General features: G+C 40.9%; 3 protein-coding genes across 4 annotated transcripts in view; 2 read left to right on the forward strand and 1 right to left on the reverse strand.

Moving 5' to 3' along the window:
- Nucleotides 1-18,718, reverse strand: part of LOC120557668 — a 1,015,838-nt gene that overhangs the window by 814,819 nt on the left and 182,301 nt on the right. The window lies entirely within an intron of this gene.
- LOC120557124 overlaps nucleotides 1-18,718 on the forward strand; it is a 655,636-nt gene that overhangs the window by 360,767 nt on the left and 276,151 nt on the right. The gene's annotated exons all lie outside the window — the stretch shown is intronic.
- The window catches only part of LOC120557666 (CD276 antigen-like), a 275,123-nt gene continuing 260,846 nt past the window's right edge, over nucleotides 4,442-18,718 (forward strand). The window contains exons 1-2 of the mRNA XM_039798212.1: nucleotides 4,442-4,593; nucleotides 11,488-11,832. Of these exons, the coding sequence (XP_039654146.1) occupies nucleotides 4,524-4,593; nucleotides 11,488-11,832 (415 nt within the window). The 5' untranslated portion in view covers nucleotides 4,442-4,523. The remainder of the gene's footprint in view (nucleotides 4,594-11,487; nucleotides 11,833-18,718) is intronic.

Consider the following 18,718-nt stretch of genomic DNA (forward strand, 5'->3'; position numbering starts at 1 on the left):
TTGTACTGATTTCTGGGGAAAATAAAAAACCTTATAAAGATGCCACCGTCCTGTGTGCTCACAATAAGAGCTCCTATGTCATGGCTCACTTGACTTTACGAGAATATACCCAATTCTTATTTTGAGCTGTGTCATCTTCTTGGAGCTGGGGGAGGAAAGAAAAATAATGATTAATACATTTGTGTTACAGTTAGCATACAGTGTACATTGAAGGCATATCTCACCTCCCTCTCAAGTTTTTTTTTTCAAGGTCCAGTTTCCTAATTGTCCTCTTTTTTTTATTTCGGACTCAAGTGCAAGATTTTCAATCTTTTTCTTCTTGTACTGAATGTCTATGTCTGCCAGTTCTATTTGGCGCCGGAGGTGGTTGCCATACAACTTTCTGATAGCTTGTGAGCTCTGTGAACACAATACAATTAGCGCAGCTGGAATTTGGCAGGATGTGGTGTCCTTTTATTTATACGCACTATGTTGCCAGGCTGGTTTTCCCACTGTATAGCATCTGGGTCCTGTAAAAGAAATTAGATTTTTTGATTTTGATGAGGACTCCTCACCATTGTAGAGTAAATAGTACTTTCACAGTCTTAACATGATACCTCATGCCTTCCGAATCCAGAGAGATGGTCTCCTCCTCATCATTTGTCTCCATCATGTGCTGTTGCTGCTGCACTGGGGCCTTCACCCTATCACATTTAATCAGAATCATATTGAAGCTAGTAGACAAGACATGCCAGGCCTACAGTATGCCTTTGATGGAGTACTCACTGGATCAGCATCGTCTGGTGCTTGTGCTGGTGGCTCTAACAGGAACACAGTGCTGCCAGACCCTGCAAGGCAATAGGTAAACCAAAGTCAGACAGTCCAAATTGATTCAATATGAATGTGGTTGTATCCCATGTAGAGATGGAAGGACATACCTTGAATGAAGCGGGTGGCATCTTGGGAGGAACCTATGCTCGTTCGTCTTCCCGAAAGGGATACGCCTGGACGGGCTGCCTTTATTTAGCTCCAAGGCCATGTCCTCTGCTGGGGTAAGGTCGCCTTTGGTGACCCACCACCCGTGCCTTGTCTGTGGGTATTCTTTTTACCAGCTAAAACAGTACAGAAAATGTGTGAGCAGGCACCTTCTGGGTACAATATATGCTTTGTTAAATATCAGTCAGGGACCATACCATTCTGCAGAATGTTCTTGTATTTGATTTTGACCTGCTGCCATGTCCCGTTTTGGCCCGTTCATGTTTAATCTACATCCACCGCACACACACACATTCTTTATCACAAGAACATTTAATGGAGTCACACTGCAAAAATGACTTAGTATTTTTGTCTTGTTTTCAGTAAAAATATCACAAAAAAAAAAAACTTAAATAAAAGATGTATTTTCTTGATTTGCTAAATGACCTAGCAAAATAAGTATAGTTTAGACAAAAAATATAAACTTTAAGTAAATGTGTGCTTAAAACAAGCAAAAAATAAATTTTACTTTTTCCATAAACACTTAAATTTTAGAAAAGTTCTCTTGTTTCACTGGCAGATTTTTTTGCTTATTTTCCTAGGTAATTTTGCTCAAGAAAATATTTAAGATTTTTTGAGATATTTTGTTTTACTGAAAACAAGACAAAAATACTAAGTAAGAAAGACATTTTTGCGGTGCAGTGAGCAACTGACCTCGGGTCCTTTGAAAGCTATATAAATTAAAGTGATTATTATAGCTCATCTATTTATTCAATTAAAATTTATTTATATAGCACTTTTCACAATTGTTTCATTCCCACTAAACATTAGACGTCTGATGGACGTGCAGATCATGTCTAAATTAGTCTCGGTCCAGACCAATTCTTGACGTCTACACGACGGTGCAAACTAGGTCTGCTATTAAACGTCTAACAATGACCCCATTTGGACGTCAATATGCAGTTCAACATTTGAACGTCAGACTAGGTAACTTTTTGGACGATCTGTGGACATCTTAAACATGTGTGGGAAATTGACATTTATTAATGTAATATTGTTTATTTATGACAAATATCAACATTGTTGTCAACAACATGATTAATGAATATGAATATGATGATTTGTGATTAAACATTATTTGTTATACATTATTTATTTATTGAGTACATTATATTTTGTTATTTTACATATTCCTGTTTTCCCTCTACTGGTTTATTTTATTTTAAATAATTAATTAATAAATGTATTTATTTATTTATTTGGAAATGCAATTTAAATAATTAACATATAAATAACACCACTCTGGCTGAGGCAGCACGTTATCATGACCCAAGCATTAAACGCCAATCTGATTGGCCGAGGCAACACACCAAGCATTTGGCGCCTGTTTGGGGCGATTCAAGCGTGTTTCATGGCATAGATATATACGGTTTCATGGAAGCAAGCTTTTAAGCTGTAGGAAAATAAACTGAAACCGTATGCCACCTTCTGAAATGGTACTACAGTTATGCACAGAGCTAAGAAGCATTAAAAAAGATGTCTGAAATTAGTTTGAATTTGACGTAGAAAAGACTTCCACAATGACCACAGTTGGACTGCAATTAGCCCTTATACAGCGGTCCTTTCGACGTCAATAATGGATGTTCGGTAGACGTCGAAAAAAATTTGGCGTGCAAAAACGACGTAGACAACACGCTCGTTTGGACGTGTCTTTTGCGCAGTGGGTTCTGTCAAAGCAGCTTTACATTAATAAAAGCAGGAGAAACACAAAAAAACGGTGGACAACATAAGAAGCAGAGTACAACGGCTAAGATTAAACCGTACTGGCGCGTAGTAACGTTAAATAATAATGTAAGGCTTTAATAATAATTTATCATAGCTTTATACAGTGTGATGGAGTTACTTTACACAATTTCACTCATATCTGCAGTGCATTTCAATTAAAAATTTAACCGTGTCATAATTACAGTACAACTGCGTTTTTGGAGATGTGAATTAAATATTTGAATTGTAATTGTGATGTTTGAGCCGAGCGTTGAGTGTGTAATTGTGCACTACTTACGCATTCAGGCGGTCTGCAATACTTTGCCACGCTTTTTCTCTTTGCTTTATCACTGTGGCGGTGTTGCCTTTCTTCTTAATTATATCTTCTACCTCCTCGTATGCCTCCATGAGGATTTGTGCTTCCGACAGGGAAAAGTGACGCGGCTCTAGTTGCCATGGTAAATCAGTTAATCTGTGATCTGTGGCGGGGTCTATTACAGTGAGCCGGGTAGCGCACCTATCCAGGATTGGTTTCACCTGGCTTAATGAATCCGTGTCTGCTCATCCTGGCTTGGTCTTTGTGCAACCAATTAAGCCTGGACGCACATGTTTTGGCTTCATTGAGCTCAGCTGAGTCATTTATCCCGGATTTCTTAATTCTACTTTTGTGCAACAGGCCCCTGGGAACACAGCACAAGCACATATGGACAAAACAAACATGCTAAATAAACATATGTTTATTTTTTAAAGCGGATTTGAAATTACATTGTAACAATTTAACAATTCGCCCTCTATGAAGTCCAATCGCACGACGGCTGTGTTGGAGCACAATAGACAGACAGTGGCAGAATTCCATGACACTTAAATTCAACTAACATGTAGGCTAACAGTGAACAATCAGTGTTGGACCTCCAGTCTGTTGAGATGCCTCTCCAAACGCAGAAACCAAGGCAATCGCACCATGAAACGTTAAGACCCGTTAAGAAAAAGATCCGTATTTTGCCGTAATCCAATAACACGAAAAAAGTAATCCACAGCGATCAGTAGATCCACAAACAGAATCACACCGTGACCCCCAATTGGTAAGATTTCCTCCCAGGGTCGACTATCTGATTTAGGTTTTTTGGTGTTTTATAAAAGAGAGAAACCTGTGACCAAAACAGTCATACATTCTGTCATTGTGTTGCTTATGGATGGAATGTTTGTGGAAAAAATTATTCCCCCTTTCTGCTGCGGACCCCCTGGAGCATCCTGAAGGACCCCTTGGGGTCCCCGAATCCCACTTTGGGAAACCAATGGTATAGGCTTTTTGCTATCAAAAAGTATTGATCCCACTTTACCTGGTTGGTGATCCTGAACAGCTGCATTTTGCTGCCAACTAACAGTAGGCTACCTCCTTTCTGTGCAACATTTAGTTAATTAACTTTTATTTTGGAGAAATTGCACCGGAAAAGGTTTACTTCTGCTTATGAAGTGGTCAGAAGAAGTGTGTGTTTTGTGCATTAACAGTGAATATATAGCTTAATCTTTAGTTCTGTAGTTTTGTTTTTATAATCAGATTTAATATTAGTGTGAAGATAAAGAGCTTTTTGCATTCTGCACACATTATGAACAGCTCTTGTGCAGAATGCATGAGTCATAGTTCTGTGGAGATGACGCTTTTATTCTGAAGGATTTGTGCAGGAAGTGGTGCTGTTGTTGCGCTTGCCGCCCAAAACCCCCTCCGGTAGGAGTGTCTCCATCTCCGTTATTAGAGACGTTGTGATGTTAAAGTGATGTCTGATCTTTAGGAGACATCGACAGCGATGGAGCTTCTTCCTCTTCTGTGTCTCTGCCTCCTGACTCGCTCTGGAATCACGTCTGCTCAACTAAACGGTAAGAAAACTGATTATTACACTGGAATAGACTAGGCCTGTATACCCTATTCGGAAATGTAATTTATTTTTTATTATTTCAATGTAAACAGGTCTGGAAACAGAATATTAATCATGCTGCTCAGCTGCGGTCACATTATGTATAATAATATTTAGCACAGATTAAAAATATTATTTAGTAACTTTAGATGGCGTCATTTCTGCAGGTGTGTGTATGTGTGTGTGTGTGTGTGTGTGTGTGTGTGTGTGTGTGTGTGTGTGTGTGTGTGTGTGTGTGTGTGTGTGTGTCATGAGAAGGTGGGGCATTGATGTGCATTTCCGAGAAACTCTTCATCCGCTGCCAGCTGCCTGAAGCTTTTTGTTAAACCAATTTTTCTGCAACAATTTATGTCTTTCTGCATGCAAATTTATGTAAATAGTATTAATTAAGTAATCTGCTGCATTGTTCAAAACTTTCTGCAGATTCCAAACATCACACGTGTTTCGGGATGCTTTTTTAAAGGAATTATTCAATTCAATTTTATTTATAGTGTCAAATCATAACAAGAGTTATCTCAAGACACTTTACACATGGAGTAGGTCTAGACCACACTCTATAATTTACAAAGACCCAACAATTCCAGTAATTCCCCCAAGAGCAAGCATTTAGTGCGACAGTGGCGAGGAAAAATTCCCTTTTAGGAAGAAACCTGGGACAGACCCAGGCTCTTGGTAGGCGGTTTCTGACGTTGCCAGTTGGGTGTGATGAACAGTGGCAATAATAGTCACAATAAAGGTAATGGAACTATGGCTATAAATAGTAGTCGCAATAGTTCATGGTGTCGCAGGGCACAACAGGGCGTAGCAGGGGCGAGCGTAACAGGGCGTGGCAGGACGTTGGCCAGACTTCAGCATTTCAACTCTTAGGGCCCTATCTTGCACCCGGCAGCACAAAGCCCAATGCAAGTGTCTCTGCTAGTTTAAGACCGATGTCACGCGGCCGATGTGAGTTGAGTGCAGATGTGAGTTGCGCGTGCGTCACTTTGCGAACAATGACGAAGGACGACTTGTGAGTTGTTTGTGATCCTCATTTCCTTTCCCAGATACAAATAAAAAGATCCAAATTAAAAAAAAGTCATGGTCAATTTGACGTGTCAAGCTAATGGCAATGTTATTGGGTACTGTTACGATGTGTACTTGCTACAGTGTATTTCCTCCCCAGTAACAAGCTACAACAACTCAAGATAACTATCTGCTGTCTGAGCTGTCAGTTTATCCGTCGGGGGTAAATTGCTTGAGGAGGACACTCTGCCAAACTCTACAAGTTAGCACTCAAACACAACAAAGGCTGCCACTTGAATGGCGTTTTGAGCTAACGTTAGCAATTAAACAATCATAGATAGCTAAAACGTTTGCCGGATCCCTTGGTGTTATGCCGTAAACCGTTTAAATCTGAGCATGCGCAACTCACATCTGCACTCGACTCACACCGGATAGTGACGCCGACGCAGTTGTCAGTTTCCCATCCAGCGCCCACGTCGTTTAAATAGCAAATGCACCAGCGCCCATGGGCGTGCTGGTCTTACAGGGAGGTGTGTTCAGGTGCATTCTGGGCGTGCTGGTCTTACAGGGAGGTGTGTTCAGGTGCATTCTGGGGTATTGCTCGTGATCGCGCCATTGACCAACAAAACCTGGTCTAAAGTCAATAACGCAGCATTTCATTGTTATTTTAACAGCAAATTAGTAAAAGCCCGCACACGCTATGCTTGTTACACACACAGGGACCGCGCAGCAGCTAAAAATAGCATTATGTAGTTTTGGTGGCATAGTGCTGGTGCCAATGTAATGATCTGCTCGCTCGCTTTCACTTCAGGCACGAGCAGATCAGTTTCTTCTCTCCTTCCTGCTGCCATCATAACAGCAATGTGCCAAGGTCCAAACGCGGCCTGGCTTATAAAGGGAATGGGAGATGACCCTCTGATTGGTTTATTCATTGCATGTTACGCCCAAACAGTGACGGACTGGGAAAAAAACTGCCCTGGCATTTCCACCCCGCACGCCCACCGGCTGAGGTAGGTGGGCAGATAGAACTTTTAAGATTACTTTTTGGGGCTTTTTCCTTTATTAGACAGTGGATAGATATGAAAGGGGAGAAGAGAGAGATGGGGGATGTGACGCAACAAAGGGCAGCAGGTCAGATTTGAACCCTGCGCCACTGCAGGACTCAGCCAACATGGGGCAAACGCTCTTACTGGGTGAGCTAGAGGCCACCCCGCGAGATAGAACTTTTGACTCACAGAAAGAACCGCAAGTTTTATAGCCCCAGTGATGGTAAACGTAAACTCTCATGCTATGAACAACTGTACCAAAACATAGACATATATGTATATAAAAAGAATAAATCATCAGAGCCAGCCGCTCCATAATAATATAATATTCTGAAGTAGCCAAACTTACTGTACCTACACTCACTCCTGCAGCATTGGTCTCCATCTCTGTTACTTCTGGTTATCCACATTCAGACCCACAGCACGCTTGTTGTTCTGTGTTGGTTAGTTCCATAGATTCGTTATCTCTTCATCCTCCTCTTGCTTGTTTTGTTCTTCCTCTTCCTCATATTCCTCACTGTCCTGTCTTTCTCCCTGGTGTGCTGGCTCAGATATAGCGCTAATGCTAGCTGAAGCTGCACTTGATTTTAAAACACATCAGTCAGTTTGCAGCATTTTTCAACGTCAGCCAACAGTGCTCTCTTATATTTCTCTCTTTTCTCTGCCCCCTTGTGTGCGCTTGATGCCTCGATTCATTTTTTTGTCAACAGTATAACTTCCAATTTTCAACTTCCAACAACCACGCTGACGCAGACCATAGACAGTGATATAAAGACGCTACTCGATTCTGTCTTGAAATTCCCAGAAGGCATTGCTTCATTTTAACTTTTGCAAACAAATATTCAAATAAAAGAAATGCAGGTAGATTTGTTTTATTTCAAACCACGCATGCTACGTTACGTTTTTGGAACATCTGATCTGAATAAATAATTTTGCTACAAAACAATACAGACTGATGTAAAAGTCTGTGACTGTAAAAGGTGTTAACCATGACTGTGATATCGAGAGACTCATATGTGGTATAAATACAAATCAGATTATGATATTGCTAGGTGTGAAGGATTTGGACAAATTTGGTTATCGTTTGGCCAAAGAACGTTATTATTGATGCTTGAAAGGGGGCCGGAGAAATTATATGGGCCGCTGTTTACAATTAAGTGGCTGCATGGCTTTGACAATTATGCGGCTCTCTGATTGGCCGGCCCGGCCAAACAGTCCATGAGGGCCAGCGGCCCCTCTGGCATCTGCCCAAATGCCAGATTACCAGTCCGTCACACGCCCAAAACACACCTCTGAATTTAACGAAGACACTAAGTACAGCCCTTTTTGAACCATGCACCAGACGCACGGACCCTTTTTCGCCGTTTAAATAGCAAAAGTGGATTTGGCGGGAGTGATTAACGCAACACCCTCCAGGCGAACTCTCTGATCCTCACCATGGGGCTTCAGGTGCTGCGAGCAAATCACTCCAAGTAGCAGAAGTAGCAGTGCTTTGCCTTCTGAGAATATATGTTCCCAGTATGAATACGGTTAGAAGATGGCTGTGTGTCATGTGACCTTGTTATTTGTACACCCTGTGACTATACGAATCACAACATGTAAACATGAACATGTTGGAGTTATTTTGTCACTTATTGGGAGCAGTAGGCTAGTTGGAGCCAGTTATGTCCAGGATCTGTGCTAAGCTAGGCTAGCGGTGGCGGCAGCAGAGTTACAACACGCACAGAGATGAGAAGGGTATGTATGGACTTATCTAACTCTGGGGGATACGGGGAATAAGACAAAGTCCCAATAAGTTGGTGGTTCCTTTAAAGAAATGCCAATAAACCAGAGGGATGTCCCATCCCAGAATGTGGTGGGGACTAGCCAGACCCTCCTCCACCACGCTGTGAAGGAAGGTCTGGCAAAGCGAGACTAGCCTATTAATAATACTGATAACATTTAGAAGTAAGGGTACTCATTGGGACACAGATCAGAAGTGCCGGTACTCAGTTCTGGTGAGTACTACTGGCCCGTTTCAGACACTGATCCAACCGTAGAGAAGGTGGAGCAATGATGTGCTGCAGACAGAACACTATTTCCAAGAATCTCTTGTATCACTAATGATGAAATATTTCACACACGTTTGTGAGCCCGTGCATGTGTGTGGGCGGGCCTAGGCGCATCCTGTTGTGAGAAGTTGGGCCGTTGGTGTGCATTTCCTAGAAACTCTTTATATCTGCTGCCTGAAGCTTCTTGTTTTTGGCCTACCTACCTACATACCCACAATACACCAGTCAGTGAAGCAAGCACTGTGTGAATAGTGACATGTACGTATAGTATTCAGATCATTGTCAAACCTTGTCTTTTTCTTATTTTTTATTTTTTTTTATTAACAGACACAAGCACTGCAGCTGTTCTCTGTTTCTGTCCAGGAAGTGAAAGTCATGTAGTAATCTTTCTGCGTAGAGAAGAGACTTCTTGTAATTCTTCCACCAACTCCACTCTCAAGTTCATACACTCACATTATTGGAAGGTCACAATATGCAGAGAGAGAGAAAAGCCTTTTAACAACCGCGTTGATGTTTGTCATTGCTTGGGAAAAATAGAAAGAATTCAGTGATATTAATTATTCATGAGTGTGGTGTGATTCCTTTATACCAAGGGGGTCAGTGCACAGACACTTTGTATTATTAGATTGTAGTAGATTCAGTGTGAACTCTCTCCCCTGAGTGTAGTTTAGAGCATTCATCAAACTTTTTCAGACCAATGACCATTTACCAATAAAAAATCTCACAGACCAGCTAACTGCCAAAGCATCCCTAAAACAATATTCATACTTCAACATTATATTACATCAGGGGAAGCAATGTCTGTCTGAAGCATAGACCATATTAACAGTCTATGGTCTGAAGCCATCGATCCATCTTATCAGTTAACAGGTTACCCCAAACTTTACTCCTCCGTATTTCCTTCAGATGTCACGCTGATTATTTGTGATGTATTGGAGGCAGTGTCGCAAAATGGTCGGCTTCATTGCTGAAGTCCAACAACACAAAAAACCAGCCAATTCAAATAATAATGTTTGAATTTACTCATGAGTGTATTTCTTTTGAAAACAGCACATCTATGCTCCTCCCTGTCAGACCTTGGAGTTGCTGGCAGGCAGTTTGAGAAACGATGTTTGGAATTTAAAAATTCAAAATACATGATATTTTACCAAAATCTACTCACCGTGGACCGCCCTCTTTAGAGTTTACTTAACTTTTTTTTTTTTTTTACTGTTTAGAGCAGTGGCCAGCAATATTTTCCTGTGAAATGAGCTCAGCTACTCACCCTCCAACATGCTCCTAATGTGTTCAGCTGAACTGAGTTTAAACTGGATGTTATTCGACTTTATTAATCATATAAAAGTGGAAAATTCTTCATGCGAGTCATGTTATTGGAATTGGTTTCTCCCTTTTGTTTTTTCAGTTTTGGTAAAGTTTGCATTTGTAGCATGACGGCATGGAGTGATTTCCAGCAGATATATATTTAGTCTCTGTCAGTTTGCCAACTAGTCATTCAGCCGTTGTGTTCAGGTGTTCCAGCTGACTCCTTCAGGTGGAGGCTTGTCCTGTGGATCCGGCTCATTGTAGTTTGTTGTTTATTGATTAAGTGACAAAAATGATGATCTGCTTCAGACCAATTTGTGATCATAATTCGCGTGTTTATTTTGCTCCTAAACACAAATATGTGAAGTTAAAATTAGTTGAGCTACTGCACAATCTCCTCCCATGTAACTCCTTTGCCAGCTGTCCCGGTACACCCTCCTCACCACAAAACACAAAGACAAAACCCCTGCATAATAGATCACTGCAGTAAGATCATCGGTTCACCTCTAACCCCCTATACCCCCTATCTGTTCCCCCTATGTGATCAAGAAAGCCACCCTGATCACTCTGTGTGACCTTGTACAAAGGTGATTGCTCAATCAAAAGAATGAACTCCATGTTTCAAATGTAAATACATCTATCGATGAATAAATCATTGTCATAGACCAATTGTCACAATAAAAGACATATTGTCTAATGACATCTCAGCATTTACATATACTTATCTATTCATGTATATTTAGTTATTTCTGTTCTACCTAGACCACTATTTCCACTAACTGTATATTGACTCTTCACTACATTCAACATTTATATAGACTGTCTATTCAGGTTCACTGTTTTATTGCTGACTTATATCACTTACCAGACCACAATTTGCACTAACAGTATATTGAAATGAATATACTGTACAATATGTGCAAGAAAATATGCTGCAAATATATCAACCTCATGGGTCATCCAATCTCCTCTCTGTCTGACCACAACATTTTATAACACCTGATATCCTCCCTTTACAGTGTAATGAGGGAAATTGAAATTGTGAGGAAGTTGTATTGTTCCCCTCTATCTATCTGACAACTTTTACAACAAAACCACATACCTGTTATGTATCTAAGATATGTGTGACAGGTTATTGTGATTGTTGGTTGCTCTATTTTGCATGTATTTACACAATGAACATGTGTAGGCTATAATTGCATTTGAGAGTAATTTGATTCAGTAGCAAATGAAAGCAAACTATTTTCATCTGCAAGGCTTACTCAATGCATTTTGTGCCAAAGCAATGATACATGACTATAGTCATGTTAACAACTGACCAAATGTTCATATAAATAGTCATATAGTTTGACAAAGTTTAATAGTCATTCAACGATTGTGCCACAGTGATTGAAAAAGTTAACTTAATTACTCTGCACGTAAACATACTGAAAAATACATGATTTTATCTTTCAGGGCCACCATTGATTAAAGTGGAACAAGACAGAGATGTTGTGTTACCCTGCTCCCCCAGCACCAAGGAGAACATTGAGTTTAAACTCTTTGACTGGAAGAAAGTTGCTCAGAAAGATGCTGGAGAGAAGGAGGTGTTCATGTATGACGCAGGCATTCATTACAACAGCGGTCGTCCAGGTCAGAGTGAGCAGTTCAAAGGTCGAGTCTCTCATTTTCCAGATGAACTGAAACACGGCAACGCCTCCATAATCATCAGAAATACAAAGATATCTGACAGTGGAGAATACACCTGTCATTTTCCTCGTCTTCAGCCACCTCAAATATTCCACATTAAGCTTGTTGTTGGTGAGTATTTTTATTAAACAGTTAAAGTTTAATGAAAACTATTTCTGTGTAACTGTTTGTCAAGTTGATAATTCTTTACAGGCACTAACTGTTTGTTTTTTTGCCTTTAGAGCCTGTCTTAATCTCTTAGGGCTCATTTTGATTATGTGCATTTCTGCCTCTTGATAAAGACACATTTTAATCTGTATAATACCAGAACACAAGGAACTGATGTATGTAAATTAAATCACTGTTAAACAAACACTCATTAGGTTTCATTAGGTGTGTTGATCTCACTTCAGGCTCTGAAAGAGTGGAGTTGATCAAATATTTAACAGATAAAATGGAAGCTTTCTTATTTTTTTCCCTTTCAATTGCTATTTGAAATGCAGATAATCAGTCATATTAAGAGCCATCAGGCTGAATTTCACAGGATCTCTCCTCTAACTTGTCTGTAATGTTTGTACAAAGTTTTATGTTGAAAGACTAAAGTGGCTCTGAGATATTTAAGAAAGTGCAATACAAAGTATCTCCAGCAGAGGACTCTATAGAGCTCTCTACAACTTTTTAAAAGTTACCAAATCATGTTGTTAAATCTATTTATGATTCTCAAAACATGTCCCTAAGAGTTAAACACTATTCTATAAAACTATAAAATATGTTCTTAGCATTCAAGTCAAGTTACACTTTATTATTGTTGTTTGCCTATAAACATATAAATAAAGTTTTTCTGTTCTGTTGGTGTCCCGCTACCACGGAGAGTCCAGCTACATTAACTTCCATATATGGTCAAGCAGGTAATTTAATTGGCTACAAACTCACCGTGTTTTCGCGTTGCTGACTTACCATTGGGTGGAACTAGCTGTCAATAAGACACACGGGTCCCTCACGTAGCGATGCTCTCCTATGATTGGCTCTTTGAGTTAAAAGTCCGGTAGGTACGTGACTTTAGGTCGTAGAAAGATGCGGATTGGTTTATTTTTTTCCGGGGCGTTTTTCTGTTGTCAGAGACACTCAACATCATTGGTCAGAGGTTCTGTCAAAACTTTAAATGCACCGAAAATACGTTATTTTGAAAGTTTGTCGAGCGGCGCTAAAGCTGAACGAGGAATATAATCGAGTTTTATTAGCGTTATTGTTGACTACCGCTTGAACTCATACGAGGTAAATTTAATCTGTGGACTTTTGTTATTTAAAACGAGCCCCAGTTTGTTTATAAATGTCTCTTTTCGACCGTTAAATACATTTTAACTGCGCCTAGACAGGAGAACAGGTAAGTTGCTAACTGTTTACTGTCGTAAAGTAAGACGCTACAGTTGTGAAGTCGCAAATCCTGTAATTAGATTCTAAAATCCGTTGAAACAACGATCAGTTAAGGTTTCAAACGAGGTATAATATGTCTGTATTGACTTCCACAGTCAACATGAAAATATGTTTATATTTATTTAATCACTTTTACATGTAAATCTCGGGTCGCGTGCAACCTCCGCGCTTTATAATATTAAAAGACAGAAGAAACATCCCAGGTGAGTTCTGATTTTAATAACGTTATCTGTGGCAGCTGTTTGGTTCCACAGTCCTGATTATTCAAAACGTCCTCACTTCAACTAACGTTAAACATTAGATTATTAGTGTGTGTGTGTGTGTGTGTGTGTGTGTGTGTGTGTGTGTGTGTGTGTGTGTGTGTGTGTGTGTGTGTAGGGTCGAATGTTGTGTATGTAGGGTCAGATGTTGTGTATGTAGGTTGAATGTTGTGTGTGTAGGGTTGGAATGTTGTGTGTGTAGGGTCCTAATGTTGTGTTTGTGTGTAGGGTCTAATGTTGTGGTGTGTGTGTGTGTTTGTGTGTAGGGTCCTAATGTTGTGGTGTATTAGTGAGTGTGTGTGTGTGTGTGTGTGTGTGTGTGTGTGTGTGTGTGTGTGTGGGGTCTAATGTTGTGGTGTAGCCTGTGTGTGTGTGTGTGTGTGTGTGTGTGTAGGGTCTAATGTTGTGGTGTGTGTGTGTGTGTGTGTGTGTGTGTGTGTAGGGTCTAATGTTGTGGTGTATTAGTGAGTGTGTGTGTGTAGGGTCTAATGTTGTGGTGTATTAGTGTGTGTGTGTGTGTGTAGGGTCGAATGTTGTGGTGTATTAGTGAGTGTGTTGTTTTGTAGGGTCTAATGTTGTGGTGTATTAGTGAGTGTGTGTGTGAGGGTCTAATGTTGTGGTGTATTAGTGAGTGTGTGTGTTAGGGTCTAATGTTGTGGTGTGTTAGTGAGTGTGTGTGTGTGTGTGTGTGTGTGTGTGTGTAGGGTCGAATGTTGTGGTGTATTAGTGTGTGTGTGTGTGTGAGGGTCTAATATTGTGGTGTATTAGTGAGTGTGTGTGTGTAGGGTCTAATGTTGTGGTGTATTAGTGAGTGTGTGTGTGTAGGGTCTAATGTTGTGTGTGTATTAGTGTGTGTGTGTTGTGTGTAGGGTCGAATGTTGTGTTGTAGCCTGTGTGTGTGTGTGTGTGTGTGTAGGAGTCTAATGTTGTGTTGTAGCTGTGTGTGTGTGTGTGTAGGGTCTAATGTTGTGTTTGTAGCCTGTGTGTGTGTGTGTAGGGTCTAATGTTGTGGTGTAGCCTGTGTGTGTGTGTGTGTGTGTGTAGGGTCCTAATGTTTGTGGTGTATTAGTGAGTGTGTGTGTGTGTAGGGTTGAATGTTGTGTGTGTATCCTGTGTGTGTGTGTGTGTGTGGGTCCGAATGTTGTGGTGTAGTGTGTGTGTGTGTGTGTGTGTGTGTGTAGGGTCTAATGTTGTGGTGTATTAGTGTGTGTGTGTGTGTGTGTAGGGTCTAATGTTGTGGTGTATTAGTGTGTGTGTGTGTGTGTAGGTCTAATGTTGTGGTGTATTAGTGAGTGTGTGTGTGTAGGGTCTAATGTTGTGGTGTATTAGTGAGTGTGTGTGTGTGTGTGTAGGGTCCGAATGTTGTGGTGTTGTATTAGTGTACCTGTTTTACTATATTCGTTGGGTCCAAAAACAGGGACTACAGTATACTTGTGGGGTCTGCACACCTAGCGTGGGGACAATGCGTGGACCCACAAGTTTAAGGAGCTGTTGAGGAGTTAAGACTTGGTTTTGGGATTGGGGTTGGGAGTAGGTTATGGTTAGGGTGAAGGGGTAAGGGGTTAAGGTTAGGCATTCAGTTTGGGATGGTTAAGGTTAGGAGTAGGGGGCTAGGGAATGCATTATAGTCAATGATATGTCCCCACAAGATGAAATGTCTTACAGACTTGTGTGTGTGTGTGTGTGTGTGTGTGTGTGTGTGTGTGTGTGTGTGTGTGTGTGTGTGTGTGTGTGTGTGTGTGTGTGTGTGTGTGTGGGGTCTAATGTTGTGGTGTAGCCTGTGCGTGTGTGTGTAGGGTCTAATGTTGTGTGGGTGTAGCCTGTGTGTGTGTGTGTGTAGGGGTCTAATGTTGTGGGTAGCCTGTGCGTGTGTGTGTAGGGTCTTATGTTTGTGGTGTAGCCGTGTGTGTGTGTGTAGGGTCTAATGTTTGTGGTGTAGCCTGTGTGTGTGTGTGTGTGTGTGTGTGTGTAGGGTCCTATGTTTGGTAGTGTGTGTGTGTGTGTGTGTGTGTGTGTGTGTGGGGTTGTTTGTGTGGTGTGTGTGTGTGTGTGTGTGTGTTGTGTGTAGGTTAATGTTGTGTTGTGTGTGTGTGTGTGTGTAGGGTCTAATGTTGTGAGTTTGTGTGTGTGTGTGTGTGTGTGTGTAGAGGTCTAATGTTGTGGTGTGTGTGTGTGTGTGTAGGTCTATGTTGTGGTGTGTGTGTGTGTGTGTGTGTGTGTGTGTGTGTGTGTGTGTGTGTGTGTGTGTGTAGGGTCTATGTTGTGGTGTTGTGGTTGTGGTGTGTGTGTGTGTGTGTGTGTGTGTGTGTAGGTATGTTGTGGTGTGTGTGTGTGTGTGTAGGGTCTATGTTGTGGTGTATTTGTGTGTGTGTAGGGTCTATGTTGTGGTGTATTAGTGTGTGTGTGGGTCTATGTTGTGGTGTATTAGTGAGTGTGTGTGTGTGTAGGGTCTAATGTTTGTGTGGTGTATTAGTGAGTGTGTGTGTGTGTGTGTAGGGTCTAATATTGTTGTGTATATGTGTGTGTGTGTGTGTGTGTGTGTGTAGGGTCTAATGTTGTGTGTGCCTGTGTGTGTGTGTGTGTGTGTGTTAGGGTCTAATGTTGTGTGTGTATTGTGTGTGTGTGTAGGGTCTAATGTTGTGTGTGTGTGTGTGTGTGTGTGTGTGTGTGTGTGTGTGTGTGTACAGGGTCTAATGTTGTGTGTGTGTGTGTGTGTGTGTGTGTAGGGTCTTTGTTGTGTGTGTGTAGGGTTATATTTGGTGTGTGTGTGTGTGTGTGTGTGTGTGTGTAGGGTCTAATATTGTGGTGTGTGTGGTTGTGGTGTGTGTGTGTGTGTGTGTGTGTGTGTGTGTGTGTGTTGTGTGTGTGTGTGTGTGTGTGTATGTGTAGGGTCTAATGTTGTGGTGTGTGTGTGTGTGTGTGGTGGGGTCTAATATTGTGGTGTGTGTGTGTGTGTGTAGGGTCTAATGTTGTGGTGTATTAGTGTGTGTGTGTAGGGTCTAATATTTGTTGTGTATTGTGTGTGTGTGTGTAGGGTCCTAATGTTGTGGTGTATTAGTGGTGTGTGTGTGTGTGTAGGGTCTAATATTTGTGGTGTAATAGTGTGTGTGTGTGTGTGTGTGTAGTCTAATGTTTTGTTTTTATTATGTGTGTGTGTGTGTGTTGTTGTGTGTGTAGGGCTAATTGTTGTGTGTATGTGTGTGTTGTTGTGTTGTGTGTGGGGTATGTTGTGGTGTATTAGTGTGTGTGTGTGTTAGGTCTATGTTGTGGTGTGTGTGTGTGTGTGTGTGTGTGTGTGTGTGTGTGTGTGTGTGTGTGTGTGTGTGTGTGTGTGTGTGTGTGTGTGTATGTAGGGTTAATGTTGTGGTGTGTGTGTGTGTAGTTTTGTTGTGTGTGTGTGTGTGTGTGTGTGTGTAGGGTCTAATGTTGTGGTGTGCGTGTGTGTGTGTGTGTTGTGTGTGTGTGTGTGTGTGTGTGTGTGTGTATGGTCCTAATGTTGTGTGTGTGTGTTTTGTTGTGTGGGGTGTAATGTTTATTGTTGTTGTGTGTGTGTGTGTGTGTGTGTGTGTGGGGTCTAATGTTGGTGTGTGTGTGTGTGTGTGTGTGTAGGGTCTATGTTGGGGTGTGTGTGTGTGTGTGTAGGGTCCTAATATTGGTTGTGTGTGTGTGTGTGTGTAGGGTCTATGTTGTGTTTGTGTGTGTGTGTGTGTGTGTGTGTGTGTAGGGTCCTAATGTTTGTAGTGTATGTGTGTGTGTGTAGGTCTATATTGTGGTGTATTTAGTGTGTGTGTGTGTAGGGTCTATATTTGTGGTGTATTAGTTTTTTTTTTTTTTTTTTTTTTTTTTTTTTTTTTTTTTTTTTTTTTTTTTTTTTTTGTGTGTGTGTGTGTAGGGTTAATATTTGTTGTGTGTGTGTGTGTGTGTGTGTGTGTGTGTGTGTAGGGTCTAATGTTGTGGTGTGTGTGTGTAGGGATTTAATATTTGTTGTGTATGTCTCGGGTCACTAATAATAATGTCGGGTCATTAATCTCCGGAGTCGTTATCGTTAATACTTTTTTTTTTTTTACCACGCTAGTTGTAACACGAGCAGCAAATGCGCTTACCAGCTGTTTATACAAAATAGGCAGGTAAAAGAAAAATCAAAGAATGAAAATCAGCCGAAAGCATTGTTTGAATTATGGTGCTTATAATGGAAAGTTTCCTACACAGCCAAATGTTAAGATAGTGTATCACTGTGCACGCAGTGACAGGATCAATGAAAACAAACGACAGATAATTTTTCTTCATGTATAGCTCCATTTATCTTGTTTCTAAAATCAGCCAGTCACAGGTAATTTGGGGTTGTGCATCTGTCCTATACTATATGTCCTACACTATATACTCCTATACAGACAGAAAACAGAAACAAAAGAACAGGATTTCTATTTCTAAGTTTGAGGATGAATAAATCCACATTTTGTGTTGCTTGTAATGGAAGTGGAACTTTGAATGTCTGTCACTTCCACTAATGCTCATCTTCTCTGCACTCCCAGTGACTTCATCTGGCTCCATCTACAGCCTCCTGTAAGGAGACTGCATTCTCCAACAGTGCTGATCCAGCTCCAATCCCTTTCCCGAGGCTGCAGGGCTCATCCATTGCCTTTGGTGCTGTGTCACTTGGACTGCCGGGGCTTCCATCGGTGAGTCCTGCATGGCAGCCGTAAGAAAAGAACTCCTCCTGAATCCATTCCTAGCTTAACTCGCCCCCACTGGATCTTCTAAGCATTTTTCCATCTCAACATCAAAACATATTGAATGATTCACTCTAAAATTTATATATAAATTGCCTCCAGCCATTAGCCCAAACTTCTACTTTCTGACACATTTTAACATTAACTCTGTACATAATACATCCTATACACTGGAGTATCTCATGAGTCCAGATGCCCATCAAATACGCTTTCGTTGTGGCGTGGAGAGGTGCAAATCATAATTCCAAGATATGGCAGTTGAAGAAAACAAATGTACAGTATGTGATAACGGACATGCAAGTCATCAATTATCACAGTATATTTTGTGGTGGTTAAGTCTAGATTGATCGTGGCTAGTAATGCTAACTAGCAAGTTGTCTCAAGTATGTATTGATTTATTGGCTATACTAATGGTAAAACCATTTGTTCCGTGTATTCTCTTTGTGTATCATTATCCGTCTCCTCTAGCTGTTGTGGTTGATATGATGTAGGTCCCCTAGCTTTGACCAGACACAAAAATGGTGACAATGTGATGTCAACGTGGTCCTTATAAATATAATTATAAATATAAAAAAAATATATACCAGAAACTAT

Source organism: Perca fluviatilis, chromosome 4 (assembly GCF_010015445.1).
Source record: "Perca fluviatilis chromosome 4, GENO_Pfluv_1.0, whole genome shotgun sequence".
NCBI lineage: Eukaryota > Metazoa > Chordata > Actinopteri > Perciformes > Percidae > Perca > Perca fluviatilis.